Below are 22598 nucleotides of genomic sequence, written 5' to 3'. Positions count from 1 at the left end.
CCTGGGATGAGTCCTGTGTTGGGCTCCCTGCTCAGCAGGGGGTCTACTTGTCTCCTCCTCCCTCTGCCCCTCCACCTGCTCCCACACATGAACACTCTCTCAAATAAATAAATAAATCGTTTTAAAAAATAAAAAATAAAAATAAATAAACTCAAGGCACCTGGATGGGTCAGTCAGTTAAGTGCCCAACTCTTGGTTTTAGCTCAGGTCATGATCTTGGAGTACTGGGACTGAGCCCCAATCAGGCTCAATACAGAGTCTGTTTGTCTCTCTCCCTCTACTCCTTCCCTGCCCACCCCAGGATCTCTCTCTCTTTTTCTCTCTCAAATAAATAATAAAATATTTTAAAATAATAAATGAATTATTTAATAAATAAATAAAATGGTGATTTTTATAGTATGTGAAATACTAAAATTTTTCAAAATAAGATAATCATAAACATAAGAAAAAGGATATACACATACAAAAATCTAAATGTAGTAGCCTACTACATCACAATGCCTACTTCACTTACCTCACTTCATCTCATCACATATGCATTTTATCATCTCACATCATCACGAGGGTGAGTACAGTAGTAAGATATTTTGAGAGAGAGATCACATTCACATAACTTCTATTACAATAGTTATAATTGTTCTATTTTATTATTAGCTATTATTGCTAACCTCTTACAGAGCCTAATGTACAAATTAAACTTTACAGAGGTATATATGTACAGGAAAAAAAACCAGTAAATACAGGGTTCAGTACTATCCATGGTTGCAAGTATCCAGTGGGTTCTTGGAATATATCCCCACAGATAATGGGGATTACTGTATGAAGATTCATTTCTCCAACAATTTTCAACTAATCTTAATTATCAGTTAACATCTCAAAAAAGGTCAATAAAGATACAGTACAAGGAAAAAGAAATGCCAGGAAAGAGAAAGGGGTCAGGAAAAGGGCTGAGAGGCCCTTTAAGGTTGGCCTTAGCTTTATCACTCAATAGCATTTACTATATTTGCCACTGAAGAGAAATGTTTTTATATTTGGAGAAATTAAGATAATCTAAATATGTCTAGCAGATCAATAATACACTATCAGTTTTTTCTAACTTCAACAACAGGTGCATATATAGTAAGTGAAAATGCCATTTTTATTCTAAAGATTTTAATTATTTGAGAAAGAGCATGTGCGTGCAGGAGTGCGAGGCAGAGGAAGAGGAACAAGCAGACTCCCCACTGAAGGGAAGTCTGACGCTGGCTGGATCCCAGGATCCCAAGATCATGACCCAAGCTGAAGTTAGACACTTAAGTGACTGAGCCACCCAGATGCCCCCAAAATGCCATTTTTTTAAAAAGATTTTATTTATTTATTCATGAGAGACAGAGAGAGAGGCAGAGACACAGACAGAGGGAGAAGCAGGCTCCACGCAGGGAGCCCGATGTGGGACTCAATCTGGGGTCTCCAGGGTCACGCCCTGGGCCGAAGGCGGCGCTAAACCCCTGAGCCACCGGGGCTGCCCCCAAAATGCCATTAAATAATTTGCTTTTTAAATAATTTTTCCTGTGTCAGAAATTACACTTTAGAGAGTTAAACAAGAAAAATAATGAAACTCACCTGTCCAATGACTTTGAGTTTAATGTATTCTCCTTCCTTCTTATCCCCCAAGTCCTCAGTTGAAGGTTTTGCCTCCTGAAAAAAAGTACATTTACAGATAAAAGTTCCTATATGCTATTTTAATTACTTTTTTTAATGAGTACCCACCACTCTCAGTACAAAATCTGCACTTGAGAATATAAAGAACGTTTTCTCTGCTACATCTATTAAGCAAAAAAAAAAAAAAAAATCCTAAGTCAATTACTGTTTCAAACACCAACGCACTAGATATCAAGAAAGAAAAGAAAAGAAAAGAAAAGAGAAAAAAAAAGAAAGAGAAAAAAAGAAAAAGATCTCTTTTATTGTAATATCCCTACAGTAATGGTTCTTAAACCTCCCCACACATAGGAATCACCAGAAGGACTTAACAGCCGGCTGGGACCCCACTCCCAGCTTTTTACCCCATAGGTCTGGGCTAGGGCTGTAATTTGCATTTCTAACAAGTTACCAATTGTTGCTAATGCTGCTGGGCAGAGGAACAACCTAGAAACCATTACCCTCAGGTCAACTCCTATTAGTTTGAAGAAGCTCATTCTCCATAAATCCTTAAACATTCTGAATTCCAGATTCTCTTCTCATGGCCTATCAGGAGAAGTTAACTCCAACTGCAAAACTGTACCAAGAAACAAACTGGGACGCCTGGGTGCCTCAAGCGGTTAAGCGGCGGCCTTCGGCTCAGGGCATGATCCTGGAGCCTCCCGTCAAATCCCACATCGGGCTCCCTGCATGGAGCCTGCTTCTCCCTCTGCCTACGTCTCTGCCTCTCTGTGTCTCTCATGAATAAATAAATAATATCTTTTAAAAAAACATGTATTAACTATATTAGCATAAGCAATATCTATTTGGGAAGGAAAATTAAAGAGCATATTGGCCTAATGTGCTCTAGAGTCAAATCAGTTTTACATCATCTACTTATTTTATCTGAAGCAGTCTATTCAATTTTAAAAGATTAGGCTTGGGAGACGCCTGGATGGCTCAGTAGTTGAGCTCTGCTTTCGGTTTAGGGCGTGATCCTGGAGTTCAGGGATGAGTCCCACAGTGGGCTCTCCGGGGGAAGCCTGCTTCGCCCTCTGCCTGTTTCTCTGCCGCTCACTCTCTGTGCCTCGGATGAATGAATGAATGAACAAACGAACAAACAAACAAAGATTAGCCTTGGCTGAAAAAACTTAGGGGAATAAGTGTAATAAGTAAAAAGTACAGAGTAGGCAGGAAAAGGAAAGAGGAGACAAAATTCAAAGAGAGAGAAGAGGGCTATAAAATAATTTCAAATGAAGAGATATTGAAATGAAAATGAATAGAATAAGTAGTTAATTCCATTAACTACTACATTAGCTACTAGTGGCTACATTTCTTAGCCACTAGTAGCTAAGAAAAGCAAGCCGTTTTACTAAAGGAGGTAACGTGGGTAATTTCTCTCAGTAATGTTTCAAAAGTAGTAGCTTTCCTGTGTACCTTACCTTAGTTTGACCACAAAATTAGCCACTTATTTAAATATATACTCGTTTGTTCAAACACATAATTTAAGAATATAACCAACTATATTGTATTTTACAAGTAAAATAACAGAGCCATATTACCTGTGTAACTCATGCCAGTAACTTAAAACTAAAATTCTTCAACATTCAAAATTTAACAGAACATATAAACTACAAGGAGCTTTTAACTTTAAGATACAGGATAGAGTCCACGGAAATGCTTAGACAACAGAACTGACTTCATTAGTGTAAATCCTTGCCTGTTTTTCATTCTGCAGTACCTTCAACATTTGCTGACTACTGCATATTAGGGTAGCAGACAAAATGAACCTTTAGTGAGACAGCATTTCACCTGAAAACTAGAAGAATGTCCTCAAACAGTCTCACCACCACATTTCTATGAATTTATATTCATAGTAAACAGTTGCTTCTTCCTTTAAGTATCTAGAGAAGGTAAGGACAGCTTATTCCATGCAGTGAAGAGCAATAAAGAGCAATGAAACCGAGTTCTCTTTAAAACTGAGAGGAAAAGGGGTGTTAGGAAGCTATTGTTTGAATTAAAACAAAGGAGGAAAACCCTCACCCAGCAGCAATTCATCAGCACAATGGGAGTGATTTTGCTCCAGTTTCTAAGATAGCTATAGAGGCTACTCAAGGACAAAAGAGTTCCTTCCCCTCCTCCGATCCCTCGTCCACACTGCTTTTCTAAAGCACAGCTTCTCTAATTGCACAACAACCTCTAGCAAAAAGCATTAATAGCTCCCAGTACTTTAAGGCCTAGAAGCAAACCCCACAGCACCCAATTCAGTTCCTCCATTACCAAAGTCAAGTCTCATTTTTCCCTCACCACTTTCTTTACAAACCTGAGGATTCAGTTAAACTGGACTATTTGCTGTTCCCTCCAATAAGTCTACTAGCATTCTTCCACCTTCAGCCCTCTGTGGTCTCTGTTTCCTTTACCTACCTAGACTATATATCCTCCCTGAACCTCTCCTGAAATCACCTCACATCCCACACATCATTTGAAGACCAGTATTTAAAAAATACTCTTCCATGGGACACCCGGTTGTGCATCTGCCTTTGGCTCAGGTTGTGATCCCGCAGTCCGGGGATCAAGTCCCACATCCGGCTCCCTGCATGGAGCCTGTTTCTCCCTCTGCTGTGTCTCTGCCTCTCTCTGTGTGTGTGTGTCTCTCATGAATAAATAAAATCTTAAAAAAAAAAAAAACTCTTCCAGGAACCAAACCACCCCCCAACCTTCCAACTGGGACTAATATTTTCCTTTACTGTTCATATTTGCAATTTATTCATATCTTTCATGGCATTTATTCTCAATTCTAAAATATTCCCTCTGCAACCATCTTCTCTAGTTGTTGTCCTCATCTTTTTCTTCAAACTTCTTAAAAGAGAACTTAGCATTAACTGTCTCCACTTTCACCCTTAACCCACTATAATCTGGTTTATACCTTACCATTCTACTTGACACTGCTCTCACCAAGGTTACCTGTTCGACTCCTTATTGCTAAATCCATCAGACAACTTCAAGTTTCATTTTTAATTCTAACGCAATAGACACTAATGACTTCTTCCTTGGAAACTCTCTACCTTTGGCCTCCAAGATTCCATTCCCTCATCTTGACTATTTCCTTAAATGCTGGGGTCCTCTGGATTCCATGTCCTCAATCCTCTGCCTTGTTTTCTTTTTTTTTTTTAAAGAATCCTTTTTTTTCCTTTTAATTTTTTATTTATGATAGTTACAGAGAGAGAGAGAGAGAGAGAGGCAGAGACACAGGCAGAGGGAGAAGCAGGCTCCATACACTAGGAGCCAGACATGGGATTCGATCCTGGGTCTCCAGGATCGCGCCCTGGGCCAAAGGCAGGCGCCAAACCACTGTGCCACCCAGAGATCCCCTCTGCCTTGTTTTCTTAGATGACCCATGATTCCAACTACTTTTAGGTACTAATGACTCACAGTCATCCTCTCCAACTGGACAATTTTTCTGAGTTTTACACTCATTTATCCAAGTACTTGACCATCTCAACTCTCGATGTCCCATTGGTACCTGAATATAAGTATCTAAAATTGAATGCATTATCTCTAACTCCTCTGTTAGTTTTAACTCCCCTTCTGAAAATCACAATAAAAAACAAAAAACAATTCCTCTTGGATTCCCAATTGCAATAAATGGTTACCGTACAGTCAAATGCCCAAAACAGAATCTAAGTGTCATCTTTGGCTAGTCTTCCTCTCTTAAATCTCACACTGGATCATTCAACATTCTGACAATGTTATCTCTTGATGGCTCTCAAGTTTATTCTTCTCCATTCCACTGCCTTATGTCAGATACTCATTGTTGCTCATTATCACTGCAACAGATTCCCCCAATCTTCCTCCCTTCAATTCTCCAAACTAACACCAGAACCATCTCTCTAAAATGCAATCTGATTTGCCCAGAATCTTCAAGACAGAATGTTAAGTTCAGCTTCCTTAGCATAACACTGATCCTTCATGTACTGGTCCCTACCTACCAATTTAGTCTTACTCTCCTACCTCTCATGCTAATAATAGCCTTTGCTCTAGCCATATTGAACTATCTACAATTCCTTACACATGACACCCTCTACCTTATCTCCACCATCTCCATACACGTTAATCATCTCTGCTTTCTTAACCTACCTCCCTTTCAATATCACTCAGGCATCACTTCCTACAAAATGTTCTCCAATCGGGCCGCCCGGGTGGCTCAGCGGTTTAGCGCCGCCTTCGACCCAGGGTGTGATCCTGGAGACCCGGGATCGAGTCCCACGTCAGACTCCCAGCATGGAGCCTGTTTCTCCCTCTGCCTGTGTCTCTGCCTCTCTCTCTCTCTCTCTCTCTCTGTCTCTGATGAATAAATAAAATCTTTAAATAAATAAATAAATAAGCCACGTACTTTAAAAAAAAAAAAAAAAAAACAAAATGTTCTCCAATCACTTTCTTCAACATTCCAATAATGCTTACTTTTCTCTTTAATAACCACACATTTGCGTATCTGTATCTTCTACCAGATTGAGATCCTCACCACTATACTTTTTACTCTTCGCTATATTTCTGATCAAGCACAATGTTAGGTACTTTGAAAATATTCAATATGTTTGTTAAATAAATTAATGTTTTCTATGATAGTTTTGTCTTGACTTGGGAGAGGACCCAAGTTTTTTCATCTTTATAATCTCTATAATGCCAGGCAAATACTAGGCAATAATTTAAAGCTTGTTGAATTAACATTATTTTCTGTATCATACCACAAAATCTCATTAATGCTTCATACTTCTACTATATACAATAGTCAGTCCAAACAAAAATCCTTTCAGGTTTTTATATTCACAGTTGGAAATAAAAGATAATTCACTTCAACTGCATAAGAACATGTGAACAACTAGGATATGGAATTTCCAAAAAAATCATATCCTAGTCACTACATTTTGGTGATCTCTTCTCAACTCTGAAGCACCAGGGCAATGTCATGTGTACCATTTGTTTAATAGCTTCATGCTTGCCTAATACAGTCATCCAATTTTCCATGTACTATCTTTTTTTCTTTTGACTAGTCTGAAAAATGAGAAGATCTTGAACAAAAAAGGCCAAAGACCGTCTCCAGTGTTCTCAGTGTCTTTTGTATGTCTTCTTTCCTCCTCTCCCCTGAAAAAAGCAACCAATACAGAATGGTATGGCACACTAGTTACAAAACAGTGAAAGCATTCATTCAGCACTGGGTCTGGGACACTAGGTCATCAGAGAAAACTGAATCCCAGAGAGGGCTGGATGATTTGATTGGAAAGGAAGAAGCTGGTAATGGAAAGAAAAGTAACTATATGTACAAGATCAAAGAGAGGAACCAAAAGCCTCTAAATTTTCAGGTCTGTCAGCCAGGGCCTCAATCATGGTAACTGGAATGGTAAAGGAATTTATCAGGCACCAGGCACTATCAACTCTTCTTTCCAAGACATAGAGGGAACAGCGTGGAAATAGAAGATGGCCGAATTTGGAAAGAGAACTAGACTGGAAAGAACAGAAAACCCAACAAATGTACAAAATTCATGAGAAGAATTTTACTGTGCCATTTCAAAGTCAAAAGAACAAGAACTTTGCTTAGAAGTATTGGCATTTGGGGCAGCCCGGGGGGCTCAGTGGTTTAGCGCCACCTTCAGGCCAGGGCATGATTCATCCTGGAGACCGGGATCCAGTCCCACATCAGGCTCCCCGCATGGGGCCTGCTTCTTCCTCTGCTTCTCCCTCTGCCTGTGTCTCTGCCTCTCTCACTCTCTGTGTCTCTCTCATGAATAAATAAATAAAATCTTAAAAAAAAAAAAAGTATTGGCAATAAAAAGAAAAAAAGGCGGCGGCAGCAGCTTTGGCAACCAGTATGTTGACTACTTAATCACATGAAGGGAACATCACACTTAACTACCTCCAATCTGTCAATGACCCTTCAGCTATACAAGAATTGTTCATTCTTGCAGGGCTGGGGGATGGGTATCCTAGGGAAACCCCAGAACAAAGATTCTCATTTGATGACATTAACAGATCTGTTCATTATGTAAGGTGTAATAATAATATTATTTAAAGAAAAAGTCTTTCTATTTAGAGATGGAGATTTACAGATGAAACTGAAAGATTTACAGATGAAATTATATAATGTCTGGGATTGCCTTCAAAATATGAGGGAGAGGGACGCCTGGGTGGCTCAGCGGTTGAGAAGCCTGCCTTCAGCCCAGGGAGTGGTCCTGGGATCCCGGGATCGAGTCCTGCATTGGGCTCCCTGCATGGATCCTGCTTCTCCCTCTGCCTGTATCTCTGCCTCTCTCTCTCTCTCTGTGTCTCTCATAAATAAAAAATATATATAAGATATATATATATATATTATATATATATATATAATATATATATATATATTCCATATTCCTAATGAAGAAAGTTCAATATGGGTAATTAAGTTGGGTAATTATAATACTTAACATCTGTTACTAAAATATTCAAAACCCAAATTACAATAAAATTACAATCCTAAAAACACAAAATACACATGCTTTCAGCTTCATGCTGTGTACATTTAAACTTAAGACACAGTACTAGAGATTTGGAATGGAACCAACCAGACTTAATTTCAAGGCTTAAGTCAAGCTGTCCAGACTCCAGATCTTTTGCAAATTTATATTCAACCCTAGAATTGGGGTTAAACACTAGATATGAAATTTCTCAGGAACTAAAAATTATAATTGAAAATCGCACTGGTTGTGTAAACTACTCTTTGAGCCTAGACTATGGACCTACGCAAAGCCAAGAACAAATGGCTTGACTGCATACAAAAGTCTCAGCAAACAGATTTAGAGGTATGGCAGACATTGTTAATTACCTACCCAACATCCTTTTTCCCCCTTTTCCTTATACAGTGGAGCCTAGATTTGCCCAGCTTCTCTTATGGCCACATGACATAGTGTCCGCCAATGAGATAAAAGGTGATAGACTTTTTGTTGGCACCTACTTTTTCCCTTTACTCCATCCCTTTCTCCTGCCTGGAACAAAGACACAAAGTAACCTCTTTATGCCCACAGGAGACAGGCATGAGAGTGAAGACATCTGTTATGGATGGGGGAGAAAGGGGTATGAAGGCATTGTGGAGCTGTCTTAGTAGCCCTGAACTACTTATGTCTAGACTTCTTGTTTCATGAGAAAAACTGAGACTTATTTAACATACTATACATCAGGTTTTCTGTTACTCAACCCAAAGGAAATCCAAACAGACATAGAAGGTGCTGTAAATAGGTATCATTTGCCTTATATTAAAAACAGAACCTAGAAAACTACCTCAATATACATCAAAAACAGAATGGATAAATTGTGGCACAATCACACAATGGAATACAATTTAGCAATGTAATTTAACAGCGTACAACTACACACAATATAGACAAATCTCCAAACAAGGCTGAACAGAATAAGTCACACACAGAAGTATACACCATATGACTCTATTTACCTAACGCTGTAACGGCAAACTAATCTAATTAGTAGTCAGGGCAGTAATTCTTTTTTTTTTTAATAGTTTATTTTATTTATTTTAAGGATTTTATTTACTTATTCACGAGAGACACAGACACATAAGCAGAGGGAGACGCAGGCTCCATACAGGGAGCCCAATGTGGGACTCCATCCTGGTCACATCCTGAGCTGAAGGCAAGCACTCAACCGCTGAGCCACCCAGGTGTCCCAGGGCATTAATTCTTAATCTGTCTACTGGCTGCACGGATGTGATATCACTTTGTGAAAATTCAGCAAACTGTACATTTATGTGCACTTTTTTTAAAAGATTTTATTTATTTATTCATCAGAGACACAGACATAGGCAGAGGGAGAAGCTGGCTCCCCACAGGGAGCCTGATGCGGAACTCGATCCCAGGACCCGAGGATCACAACCCGAGCCAAAAGCAGACTCTCAACCACTGAGCCATCCAGGCATCCCATTATGTGCACTTTTTGATACATATATTAATCTTTGGTGAAACCATGAAAAATCAGTGGGCCTAGATATTGAGGACAGAGGCCAGCAAACAGAACTCCACTTTTGCTTCAGATTCTCATTAGCTCAGTAAAGGGTAATCAAATGCAAAAATAATGGTCAAAAGAAAAGTGTAATAAATACAACACATCTTTAAATAAACTGAAGTTATGTGGCAGGAATATTCACAATTTAAACTGTAAAAGTAGGGCAGCCTGGTGGCTCAGCGGTTTAGCGCCGCCTTCAGCCCAGGGCCTGATCCTGGAGACCATGAATCGAGTCCCACATCAGGCTCCCTGCATGGAGCCTCCTTCTCCCTCTGCCTGTCTCTGCTTCTCTCTCTCTCTCTCTTTTTCTCTCTGAGTCTCTCATGAATAAATAAAACCTTTTTTAAAATAAATAAATAAAAAATAAGTAAGTAAGTAAATAAATAAATAAATAAATAAATAAAATAAACTGTAAAAGAAAGGGGGCACCGTTAACTGGCTGAGTTAGAAGAACAGGCAACCCTTGATCTCCATGTCATGAGTTCAAAGCCCACATTGGGTATAGAGATTACTTAAAACAATTTTTTTTTATTTTTATTTATTTATTTATTTATGATAGTCACACAGAGAGAGAGAGAGGCAGAGACATAGGCAGAGGGAGAAGCAGGCTCCATGCACCGGGAGCCTGACGTGGGATTCGATCCCGGGTCTCCAGGATCATGCCCTGGGCCAAAGGCAGGCGCTAAACCGCTGCGCCACCCAGGGATCCCAAACAATTTTTTTTAATTTAACTATAAAAGGTGCTCAATAATATATGTGTGAACACACCACATGACTTTTAAAGAAGCAGAGTATTAGAAAACTACCTCCCCAAAATCACTTTACAGAAAATTCTTAAATGGGATACTAAACCTATCTTAGAGAAAATTATCCATAACTATCTCAATGTCCTGGAAGTAAATGATTTGATCTTAAAGTTACCAGGTCTAGTGATAATAGAAATAAATATCAAGAAGGAATGTAAAAACATCATAAAAGGAAAACTATTCTGACAACCAAACCTTCCTCAATAACAGAACATCATGGAGGCTGAAAGAGGAGGAGAAGATACCAGCTGCTTCAAGTTTTTGAGGCAGCCTTCCAATTTAGGGCCTCTAAGGTGCCTAGTACATATTGACATTCAATAAATACATGTTAAATGAATGAATCTGAACACTCATTCCTTCAAAAACTTACTAAGTATCCAGTTACTGTGCTACGCACTTCAGGAAGAAAGGATAAATAAAGCCTGATTCCTGACCCTCAAAAGCACTCTAATAGAAAAAGACACTTAAGGGCAGCCCCAGTCGCACAGCAGTTTGGCACCACCTGCAGCCTGGGGTGTGATCCTGGAGACCCGGGATCGAGTCCCACATCGGGCTCCCTGCATGGAGCCTGTTTCTGCCTCTCTCTGTGTCTATGAATAAATAAATAAAATCTTAAAAAAAAAAAAAAAGAAAAAGACACTTAAGTAAATAATTATTGTAACATTATATATAAAAGCTACAGTAGAAACAGTCTCAGCTTTGCTGGCTGTATCCTAGTCAATGAGGTTATCCCAGGCTCTACTGTTGCTAATATAAAAGAGACATTCTAACTGCTAAGGAGGCTAACAGGTATGAAGACATATTTGTCTTTATAGTTTGAATCTGAACTACTCAGCTAAACTTCATGAATACTCCAACCTTAACAATCATACTCAGTTTTCAAAATACTATTAAATATTGTTTAGGTGACATTTTATTTGCAATGTTTTATTATAACCTATATGTTTGCAACATCCACTAGCAGCACCTTATATATCTATCAGAGAGAAGAGACACTGTATTAATCCTCTCCCAGCATTCCTATGGAATGCTCACTGTATCGCTAACTACATGCTCAAGTCATAGCTACAGTTTACCAATCTTACTATGTGATATAAATAGTAGTATACATAATTATAAATTCTAATAATTCATCATCTTCTCCTGCTATCTCAAGCTAACAGTTGGTAAGATCAGTAAACATCAGCAACAAAGAAGATATAAAGAATATTGCAAGGAATAATGCTATCCTGACAGAAGAAATACCATTAATGTGGTAAAAATAACCATAAATTCTTTGTTACTCTTCCTATTGAGATGAAGCCTAAATGCCTTTCCATTGTTGACTAGTTAATAATACTATATTGCATATTTGAAAATTGCTAAGAGATTACATCTTAAGTTCTCGTTACAAGAAAAAAAATTGTGTGGTGATAGATGTTAACTAGATATACTGTGGTGATCATTTCACAATATATACACAAATATCAAATCATTATGCTGTATACCTGGAGCAAGACGGCGACCTGTCTGGGTGTCCTTTCCACTGGGGGTTCTTCCCTGACTTTGAACTTCGCAGGATTCTTATTCATACTTGAACCTTTCTCGTCACCCCCTCCTCAAAGCATCTCTTGTGTCATTCGAAAAAAGCTCTTCAGACCTTAGACCAAAAATCACCCCTTTGAGGGGGTGGCTGTGGGTGCCAAGAGTAAAAGGGACCCGCTGGTCAATGCTGCTGGTCAATTATATTCCCAAAATAAATAAATAAATGCCTCTCCCTTGAATCTGGGCCAGCCTTAGTGATCTGCCTTAGTGATAACCAACAGAATGCAGAGGTGACCTCCAAGGCTACGTCCTAGGAAGCTTGAGGTTTCCACCCAGGGTTCTCTGGAAACATTCACTCTCTTGTTAGCCGAGCTGCCACAGATCAATATTCTGGAGTCCCTATGCTGAACAAAACACATGATGAAATCACTCAGAGAGGCTCTGGGACTTTATGAAGAGCCCATCCATTTCAGCCCCCTACCATATAATCCCAGCTGAGGCCCCACACACCAAGGAGCAGTGGTAGGTCTAGCCCACAGAACCCTGACCAAATTGCAGATATAGGAGCAAAATATAAAAGCGTTGATTTAAGTCACTAAGTTTTGTGTTTTTTTTGTTTTTTTTTTTTTTGTTTTTTTTTTTAAGTCACTAAGTTTTGAAGTAGTTTGTAAGGTACCAACAGATAACCAGAATTACACAATGCTTCCAAATCCTTGACTAAAAGAACATGAAAGAAAATCATTCAGACTCTGAGGTGGGGGTGGGGAGAGTGAACCTGCTCACAACAGATTCAGTTAGAATTTCAAGTAAATCAGTCACCCAATTATTACAAATTAACAGACCTGAATTAAAGAGATTAAGTTCATGCTGCCTTTAATGATTTGGGCATGGGAGAGAAGCTTGGGGGACCACTATAAACCTGAATATAGGGAAGAAAGGGAAAATATTGGAACAAATTACCCATACCCATTCTGATAGTAAGCTTCTGGTTCTATGTAAGTGCTCAGATTTGCTGCAAGGTGAGATCAGGTTAAAGGAGAGCACCCAATGAGATCTACTACTGGTTAAAGGCTAGTCTTTATTCTTTCTGAGGGATCATGTACCTCTGATGAAAGCTATGGGTCCTTTCTCTCTTTAAAAAAACAATAAAAATAATAAATAAAACAAATAAAAAAAATGCATGTACAAATACTCACAAAACACTCCATATAGTTTCAGTGGATTTTCAGCCCTTAGGGTCCATGAGCTTTGGGTTTAGAACCCAAAGTTTTAGAGGGTAGCCCGGGTGGCTCAGCGATTTAGTGCCACCTTCAGTCCAGGGCGTGATCCTGGAGTCCCACATCAAGCTCCCTGCATGGAGCCTGCATCTCCCTCTGCCTGTGTCTCTGCCTCTCTCTGTGTGTGTGTGTGTGTGTGTGTTTGTGAGTGTGTCTCTCATGAATAAATAAATAAAATCTTTAAAAAAAAAAAGAACCTGTTTTAGAGGATTATTCAGTAATGGTTCACAAATCCACTAGATAATGCTGGCATTGTCAGAATTATAACGAAGTATTTCAAATTCACAAAACAATATTTTCACTAATCAATGGAGAATCCAGCAACTCAAGTCTTTATTTTAATGTCCACCTATTTTTAAACCTAAAATTCAACTGCAATATCTTAGCACCAAACAACCAAACAACAAACTTCTGAGCGGTGCCTCAGAAAACGCATCCTTCTAAAAGAACTTGGTTTAAGTTAATACTGTCTTTTAGGGACAGTGGTTGAGTCTCATGCTGTTGATACTGCAAAGTAATAACTTGAGATTCTTACTCTTGCTCATAAGCCTCTTAAGGGTAAGAGTTCAGCTTCATACCACTTTACATACTTAACACCCAACACTGAAATTGTACTGGATCTTGATTATTAATAATGTTGCTGGTCAAACAGACGGGAGCAACAGTTCTCAAATTTTTTGGTCTCATGACTCTTTTACACTCTTAGAAATTATTTAGAACCCCCTAAAGCTTTCATCAGGTTGGTCATATTTATAGAGATTTACAGTATTAGACACTGAAACTGAGAAATGTTTTACGTTTCATTAATTCATTCAAAAGTAACAATAAATCCATTATGTATTAGTAGAAAACATTTTTATTGAAAATATTTTTCAAAACCAGTGAGAACAATACTACTTTGCATTTTTGCAAAGCTCTTTAATGTTTGGCTTAATAGAAAGCAGCTGGATTTTCACATCTGCTTCTACACTTCAATCTGTTGTGATAGGTCATGTTAGTGTCCAGAAGACATCACTGAACACTCCTGAAAGAATGAGAATAAAAAGACAATTCCTAGTATTATCATGAAAATAGTTTTGACCTCGAGGACCTTCTAGAAAAGCATCTAAAAAACATCTGGCCACCTGTTCAGGTACTAAGTCCTTTATTTCTTCTTTCATGTCTCTCTTAATGACAAATTCAAACTGGAGCAATAAATTCTACAATTTAGCTTGTAATTCTTTCTTTACATTGCTCTTTCATCACGCTATAGTACATTTCAACATGCCTCCTAACATCAAAATAAAAGGCTGATGAAACTAAGCATTTACACCTGTTCTTTCCTCCCTGGTAACCAAGTAAACAACTACCCAGGGACATACTTATAACTCCCATACCAATTTGGGAATTAGTCTAGACTGTTGGTTAAGAAGATCCATCCAAAACTAATCTAGATTATGGTTAAGATTCAAAAATACCAGTGTACATTTGCCTCGTAGTACAAATCCACACAAGCCTCGCTTACTCTCGCCAAGTGTTACTAAACTGAACCGAGTTAGAAGCCTGGGGAGTAACTGTGTCAAACTGAAAAGTTCAAGTGCATTATGGAGTTGAATGAAAAACAAGTCTTCCAGATAACTATCACTAAACAAACAAAAGATCCAAAAAAGACTTTCAAAAGTTAGTCATCTGAGCAAACAAAACGAAGTCCAGACAAAAACGTTATGAATCAAAAACTAGCCATAAACGTGGTTTGGACTAGAGAAGGGTGAGGAAGAAACTTACCAAGCAAAACTGAACACTGCAGATCGCGTGCAAATCCCAAGTAAATTCTTGATGCTAACGCTGAGACGAAGCGCTCTGCCACAATAGCTTTCTGTGAATATTATGCAACTGCTCTACATACACCCAAGTTTTCCCCATCCTCTCCCTCAAAAGTATCGGCTTGAGGTTAATGCCCAGATCAAACGCTTTCTGTTGCCTTAGCAGTTTCGCTCTACTTTGTTTCTCGGTTATTCTGAGTGCTCTCTTACAACTGGAGAGTTGCGGAACCAATCCCGAGTAAGAAATGGGAAAGTACAAGAAAAGAGGCGACAGCTCTGCACCACCGCACGGAAAGCCTCAGCGGAGCGGCGACGGCCCTGCCCTAGCAGCAAATCCAAAGAGGAAAGCGCAGCTTTTTAGGTTCCCAGCAACCCCAGACGCCTCCCGCCCCCCACGCCCCCACTCCTGCACTAGCTCGACACCGAGAACCGAAAAGTGGAGTCCACCCGCTTTTCAGGGCCACAGAGCCTCCCGGGCTGGGATTCTCTCCCGTTACATAACTGGGCCTAGGGCCCTGCTGCTGCACCCGGTCCCCGGGACAGGGAGACGGACGTGCTCCCCAGGGACCCCTCTCGGGGAGGTGGAAGCTGGCTCCTGCACCTGGTCGACCCCGGAGAAAGAAGGGGGGAACGACTCGAGGGAGGCCTCCGTCAGAGACGCCGGGGCACAGGGGGTGATGAGCAGGCCCGGAGAGGAGCAGGGCGGCTCCCGGAGGCCCGCGGCAGGCCCCGGCGGCTCCGACACGAGTCCACCGCGCCCCCCCTCCGGCCGAGGCCCCACCGGCCGCCCCCTCCCCCATGGCGCGCTCCCCTCCCCCGCGTCTCCATCCCCGGCTCCAGCCGAGAGGCGAGCGGACCGGCGGAGAAAGGCCTCGGCCACGGCCATCGGACCGCTCCCGCCCCGGTACCTGGTCAGACATGGTGACGGCGGCTTCACCCAGGGTCTCCGCACCGCAGCGGCCTCGGGTAGGCAGAACCTCGCTCCGGGGTTTACAAATCCGTCTCTCTTCCCCACAGCACAACACCGCGGCTGGAGGGACTTCCGCTACGTGTCGCGTCACTTCCGCTACGCGTCCCGGGAGGGGGGGGAGGAAAGGCGAGGCGGGAAAACGGGGGGGGCGGGGGGACGCGGAGGTGCTTCGCCGGCCGTCGCTGCCGGCAGTTCCCACAGGCTCCTCAGCTCCGTCGAGGCCTGGACCTGTCGCCTCCGTCCGAGCGTCGCCTCCGGCGGAAATGTCCCGGCCTCCCGCCTCGGTGTTTGGAGACTGACGAGCAGCCGCCCCCCCCGCGCCTCCGGCACCCAGCGCGCCTTTGAAAGCTGAGCCGAGGTATTTCTGTCGTCTCTTCCTGGCCTTGCTCGTCAACTTCCTCAGATAAATTCGACGGGGTTCTAGTGCTGTTGACCTGAGAGCTACCTTCTGGTTAAGCGGCCTCCCCGCCTAACACGTGACCTTGATTTTTATTCAGAAAAGCAAAACAAAACCAAACGACCCCATGGGACACAATCTGGATGGCTACGGATTAAAGACATTCTTGGGAAAGTTTTTACCCGTGGGGAAGAATTATTAATTAATTAATTAATTAATTCAGACCCTGGAATTAATGGCTGTGAGATAAAGAATGGTTCTTAGATGACTTCTGTGAAATACGGTGGTCCTGTGAGCATCAGGGTAGAGGAGAAGGATCTAGACCCATGAAATAGAATTGAGGTTCTGGAAATAATAAACCCTCACACACATTAATTTTTCGACTGGACTATCAAGACAACTTAAAGGTGAAAGATACGCAACAAATGTTACTGGGACAACTGGATAATCACCCACAACACACTGAACCCAAGTTCGCTACCTCACAACATACGAAAAATTAACTTTACATGGATCAAAGTCCTAAATGTAAGAGCCAAAACTGTAAAACTTAGGAGATGGGGTACGTGGGTCGCTCAGTGAGTTAATGAAGGGACTCTTGATTTTGCTCAGGTCTTGGTCTCAGGGTTGTGAGATCAAGCCCCGTCTTGGGCGGTCTGTGCTCACCATGGAGTCCGCTTGAGATTCTCTCTCTCCCTCTATCCCTGCCCCTCCCACCTTCGTGCACCTTCTCTCCCTAAATAAATAAATAAAATCTTAAAAAGAAAAGCTATTAGGAGAAAACATAGGCATAAATCTTCTTGACCTTCGATTAGGCAATGGATTCCTAGATATGTTGCAAAAGAACACAAGCAACCAAAGAAAAGTAAATAAACGTCATCAAAATTAAAAACTTTAGTCCTTTGTGTTGAAAAAAATAGAAAGAATGAAGAAAATATTTGCACATAACATATCTGATAAGGATCTAATATTCAGAATGTATAAAGAACTATTACAATTCAATCCTAAAAAGATAAATAGGACAATTTTTAAATGAGCAAAAGATCTGAATACACATTGCTCCTAAGAAGATATGCAAACGGATAAATGAATGTGAAAAGATATGCAAACGGATAAATGAATGTGAAAAGATGTTCAATCATTAGCCATCAGAGAAATGCATATTAAAACCACAATAAGGGGCAGCCCCGGTGGCCCAGCGGTTTAGCGCCGCCTGCAGCCTAGGGTGTGTTCCTGGAGACCCTGGCTCTCTGCATGGTGCCTGCTTCTCCCTCTGCCTGTGTCTCTGCCTCTCTCTCTCTCTCTCTCTCTCTCTGTGTCTCTATGAATAAATAAATAAATAATCTTTTTAAAAACAATAAATAAATAAATAAATAAATAAATAAATAAATAAATAAATAAATAAATAAATAAAACCACAATAAGGAGTTCCTGGGCAGCTCAGTCTTAAGTGTCTGTCTTCGGCTCAGGTCATGACCCCAAGGTGTGAAGGCGCAGACTGGTCTGATGGCATCCAGGTGCCCTCTGCCCTCTGTGCCTATTCAGTAGTTCCCTACTGAAGACTGGCGAGCTCAACCTGCCGAGCAGCCTGGTCTGCAGCTCCCACTGCTCAGGCCGCTGAGTGCGTTGGAATAACTACTGAGTGGTCTTAAGTTGCTCTTTCACAAAGGCAAACAAATGGAAAAAATGTTGACAGAAAATAAAGTTTCTAAAAGTCAAATAAATAAAAATAAGATGCTTTGGAAAATATTCTGACAGTTCCTCAAATTGTTATAGTTGTCATGACCCAGCAATTGTATTAGATATATACTCAAGAGAATTGATAAGATGTCCATACAAAAACATGTACACAAAAATTCACAGCTGATAGCAAAAAAGTAGGAACAATCCAAATGCCAACGGCTAACAAATGGATAAACAAAAGCAGAATACACCTGAAATGGAATACTATTATGAATACTATTAGGCCATAAAAATGAACTACTCCTACACTGTGGATGACCCTTGAAAATATGCTAAGTGAAAAAAAAAAAAAAAAAAGAAAATATGCTAAGTGAAGGGAAACAGCCGCAAAGTATGATTCTAATTATATGACATGTCCAAAATAGCCAAATCTATATAGACAGATAATAATAGATTACAGGCATATCTCAGAAATATTGCAAATTTGGTTCCAGACTACTGCAACAAAGTGAATATTAAAATAAAGCCAGTCAAATGAATTCTTTAGTTTTCCAGTGCATATAAGTTATGTTTACACACAAGTCTATTAAGTATGCAATACTATTATGTCTAAAAAACAATGTACATACCTTAATTTTAAAACATTCTATTGTGAAAAAGTGCTAACCATCATTTGAGCTTCCAGCAAGTCATCATCATTTTGCTGATGGAGGGTCTTGCCTTGATGTTGATGGCAGCTGACTGACCAGAGTTGTAGTTGCTGAAGGCTGGGGCCAAGGTAGCAATTTCTTAAAAAAAAAAAAAAAAAAAAGGATCCCTGGGTGGCTCAACGGTTTAGCACCTACCTTCAGCCCAGGGCATGATCCTGGAGACCTGGGATCGAGTCCCATGTCGGGCTCCCTGCCTAGAGCCTGCTTCTCCCTCTGCCTGTGTCTCTGCCTCTCTCTCTCTCTCTGTGTCTCTCATGAATAAATAAATAAAATCTTTTTTTTTTAAATTTTTATTTATTTATGATAGTCACAGAGGGAGAAAGAGAGAGAGGCAGAGACATAGGCAGAGGGAGAAGCAGGCTCCATGCACCGGAAGCCCGATGTGAGATTCGATCCCAGGTCTCCAGGATCGCGCCCTGGGCCAAAGGCAGGCGCCAAACCGCTGCGCCACCCAGGGATCCCCAATAAATAAAATCTTAAAAAGAAAAAAAAAGAAAATGATACAATCAGCAGGTTTGGCTAATTGATTAGATTCTGATTTGAGTAACTGACATGGTGATATCATTTTAAGATTTGATAGAAAACTTGAGAAGGCGAGCCTGGGTGGCTCAGTTGGTTAAACAACCAACTCTTGACTCTTGGTTTCAGCTCAGGTCATGAGTTTAGGGTTGTGATCTCAGGGTCGTGCAGCTCTGCGCTTAGTATGGAGTCTGCTTGAGATTCTCTTTCTGCCCCTTGCACTTGTGCTCTCTCTCTCTCTCTCTCAAATAAATAAATAAATCTTTAAAAAAGAAAGAAAGAAAATCTTGGAGGAGAAGATTTGCAAAGAAAAAAATGATAAATTTTAAATGTAGGTGTGCAGTGCCCAGAGCCATCATCCAAGGGAAGATGTCCAGGAGGCAGTTGACAGGATTTGGAGCACTGAGAGAATTCTGAGCTGAAGATAAGAGATTTGAAATCACTGGTATATAAATGTTGTTGGAGCACCTGGTGGCACAGTCAATTGAGTGTCCAACACTTGGTTTTGGCTCAGGTCCTGATCTCAAGGTCATGAGATCGAGCCCCACATTGGGCTCCACACTCAGCAGGATGTCTGCTTAGGGTTCTCTCTCTCCCTCTCTCTCTGCCCCTCCCCTGCCATGCAATACACTCTCTCTTTAAAAAATATTTATGTGTATATATAAATAAATGATAATTGTTAACACTTATTGAATGTCAGATCCTCTTCCAAGTACTATACATTTATTATTTCACTTAATCCTATAAAGTAAGGAATAAAACTATCCTCATCTTATAGCTGAGAAAACAGAGACAAGAGAGATTGAATTGACCCAAGGGATAGAGTCAGTATTTGAACCCAGAAGATCTTGGTTCCAGTTCCTTCAATGATTGTAATAGGTAGAAAGGGCAGAAGAAACGCTTCCTGTAGGATACCCATCAAAATCAACTGAATTTAAGTAAACCTCTGAGAGTTAAATAAATGCTCTTGGAAGTTTATTATTCCTCTTGGTTTTTTTCTCACTCCTCACTCTAGAATCATAGCCATAGTAAACCACAGTTATTTTCAGAAGTGTCTTACATTCCTCAGGTGTGCTACGGCAATAAGAGAGTGGCTTGATTTTAAAACCTGAGAGGTGGGGGGACCCCCAGGTGGCTCAGTGGTTGAGCATCTGCCTTTGGCTCAGGTCATGATCCCAGGGTTCTGGGATCAAGTCCCATATCATGTTCCTCACAGGGAGTCTGCTTCCCCCTCTGCCTGTGTCTCTGCCTCTCTCTTTGTGTCTCATGAATAAATAAAATATTTTAAATAAATAAACAAACAAATAAATAAATAAAATCTCAGAGGTGGAGAAATTCTTGGTAATAACATGGACTAGAGTATGGCCGTGCAAGTGTGAGGCTAATGTGTCCTCAGAAATAAAAAGAGGGACACCTGGGTGGCTCAGTGGTTGAATGTTTGCCTTTGGCTCAGGGCATGATCCCGGGGTCCTGTGATCGAGTCCCACATCAGACTCTCCACAGGGAGACTGCTTCTCCCTCTGCCTATGTCTCTGCTTCTCTGTGTCTCTCAGGAATAAATTTTTAAAATCTTAAAAAAAAGAAATGAGATAAGGGAATAGATGATTAGGGTATTGGTGGATTATCATATAGAAACTAATTTCACAGGGTGCCTAGGTGGCTCAGTCAGTTGAGGTCTGCCTTTGGCTCAGGTCATGATCCTAGAGTCCCAGGATGTAGCCCAGCAGCAGGCTCCCTACTCAGCAGGGAGTCTGCTTCTCCCTCTGCCCCTCCCCACTGCTCCTGCTCTCTCATTCATTCTCTCTCTCTCCCAAATAGATAAATAAGGGGTTGCCTGAGTGGTTCAGTGGATGAGCATCTGCCTTCAACTCAGGGCATGATCCCGGAGTCCCAGAATCGAGTCCCGCGTCCAGCTTCCTGCATGGAGCCTGCTTCTCCCTCTGCCTGTGTCTCTGCCTCTGTGTGTGTGTGTGTGTGTGTGTGTGTGTGTGTGTCTCATGAATAAATAAATAAAATCTTAAAAGAAAAAAGAACTCGGACCAATTTTCTATCATTTCTCAAACAAGATTGTTTCATTAAAATTAAACATTACCTGCACATCTATTATGCACCTATGCCTTGGTATTACCAGCTCTTTATCTCTCCTCTCCTTCTCTTCCCCCAGGAAGAATAATAACAGGTTTTTCTTGCATTAACATGGCACTGTTGGTGAAGTAGAATTCCTCAGTGATGTTAATTGTTGGACAAACTAGCCAAGAATAAATACCTGAGTTCGAAAATAAACAACTTCTCTGCTGTCTGAAGGAGTTAAGCCCAGTCTGTAGGAGCCATTAGTAGTCAAAACATTTTTAAGAGCTGGAAAAGGCAGAATAAGTAAAAGTTAAGGAAGGGTAGAAAATAGTAAAGAGAGTTGCCTCTGTTAAGAAGAGATGATATCAGCACCTTTTGCCTCAGGTGCCATTCAAAAGAAAATAACAAAAAGTGGAAACATTTCCCATTCCTTGGCAGATCACCCAATAAGCTTAGTAGAACTTAGAACTTCAACTATTCTGATTTTCAAAATAATTCCCCTATTAGAATATCAATACCTCTCAAGAAGAGGCCTTTTCAGTTAAACTATAAGTGCAATTAACATACTGTCTTATAAATAGAACTTTACATAAAATTAGAAACTAGTGCAGCCTGCAACCCCACACTCGTTTTTCTCACTGGGAAAAGAAGTCAGAAGATAGAGAAGTTTAATATAGAAGAAGAAGGAGAAGGAGAAAGAAGGAGAAGGAGGAGGAGGAGAAAGGAGAAAGGAGAAAAGGAGAAAGGAAGGAGGAGGAGGAGGAGGAGGAGGAGGAGGAGGAGGAGGAGGAGGAGGAGGAGGAGGAGGAGGAGGAGGAGGAGGAAGAGAAGGAGAAGGAGGGATCCCTGGGTGGCGTAGTGGTTTGGCGCCTGCCTTTGGCCCAGGGCGCGATCCTGGAGACCCGGAATCGAATCCCACGTCGGGCTCCTAGTGTATGGAGCCTGCTTCTCCCTCTGCCTGTGTCTCTGCCTCTCTCTCTGTGTGTGTGTGACTATCATAAATAAATAAAAAATTGAAAAAGGAAGGAAGGAGAAAGAAAAGAAGAAAGGAAAATTGGGTCAAAGGAGAATATATAAATATCTTTTTTTTTTTTTTTTTTTATGATAGGCACACAGAGAGAGAGAGAGGCAGAGACAC

General features: G+C 40.8%; 2 protein-coding genes across 5 annotated transcripts in view; one reads left to right on the top strand and one right to left on the bottom strand.

The window, feature by feature from the left end:
- The window catches only part of KIAA2012 (KIAA2012 ortholog), a 130406-nt gene extending 122941 nt beyond the window's left edge, over window positions 1-7465 (top strand). Inside the window, exon 23 of one of the 2 annotated variants that reach the window (XM_077885749.1) lies at window positions 6708-7465. The gene's annotated coding sequence lies outside the window, so the exon portion shown is untranslated. Of the gene's footprint in view, window positions 1-2207; window positions 2428-6707 lie in introns of those variants that run through there. The other variant, XM_077885750.1, reaches the window with a different exon arrangement.
- Window positions 1-16180, bottom strand: part of SUMO1 (small ubiquitin like modifier 1) — a 31021-nt gene extending 14841 nt beyond the window's left edge. The window contains exons 1-2 of one of the 3 annotated variants that reach the window (XM_077885758.1): window positions 16020-16180; window positions 1603-1677 (exon numbers count right to left, since the gene is read on the bottom strand). In XM_077885758.1, coding sequence (XP_077741884.1) covers window positions 1603-1677; window positions 16020-16031 — 87 coding nt within the window. In that variant the 5' untranslated portion in view covers window positions 16032-16180. Of the gene's footprint in view, window positions 1-1602; window positions 1678-11995; window positions 12172-15073; window positions 15165-16019 lie in introns of those variants that run through there. The other 2 variants (XM_077885760.1, XM_077885757.1) reach the window with 2 other exon arrangements.
- Window positions 16181-22598: the final 6418 nt, after the last annotated feature.

This window comes from Canis aureus, chromosome 36 (assembly GCF_053574225.1).
Source record: "Canis aureus isolate CA01 chromosome 36, VMU_Caureus_v.1.0, whole genome shotgun sequence".
NCBI classification, from domain to species: domain Eukaryota; kingdom Metazoa; phylum Chordata; class Mammalia; order Carnivora; family Canidae; genus Canis; species Canis aureus.
Note: the sequence above shows the minus strand (reverse complement) of the source record. Positions and strands in the feature narration are given on the sequence as shown.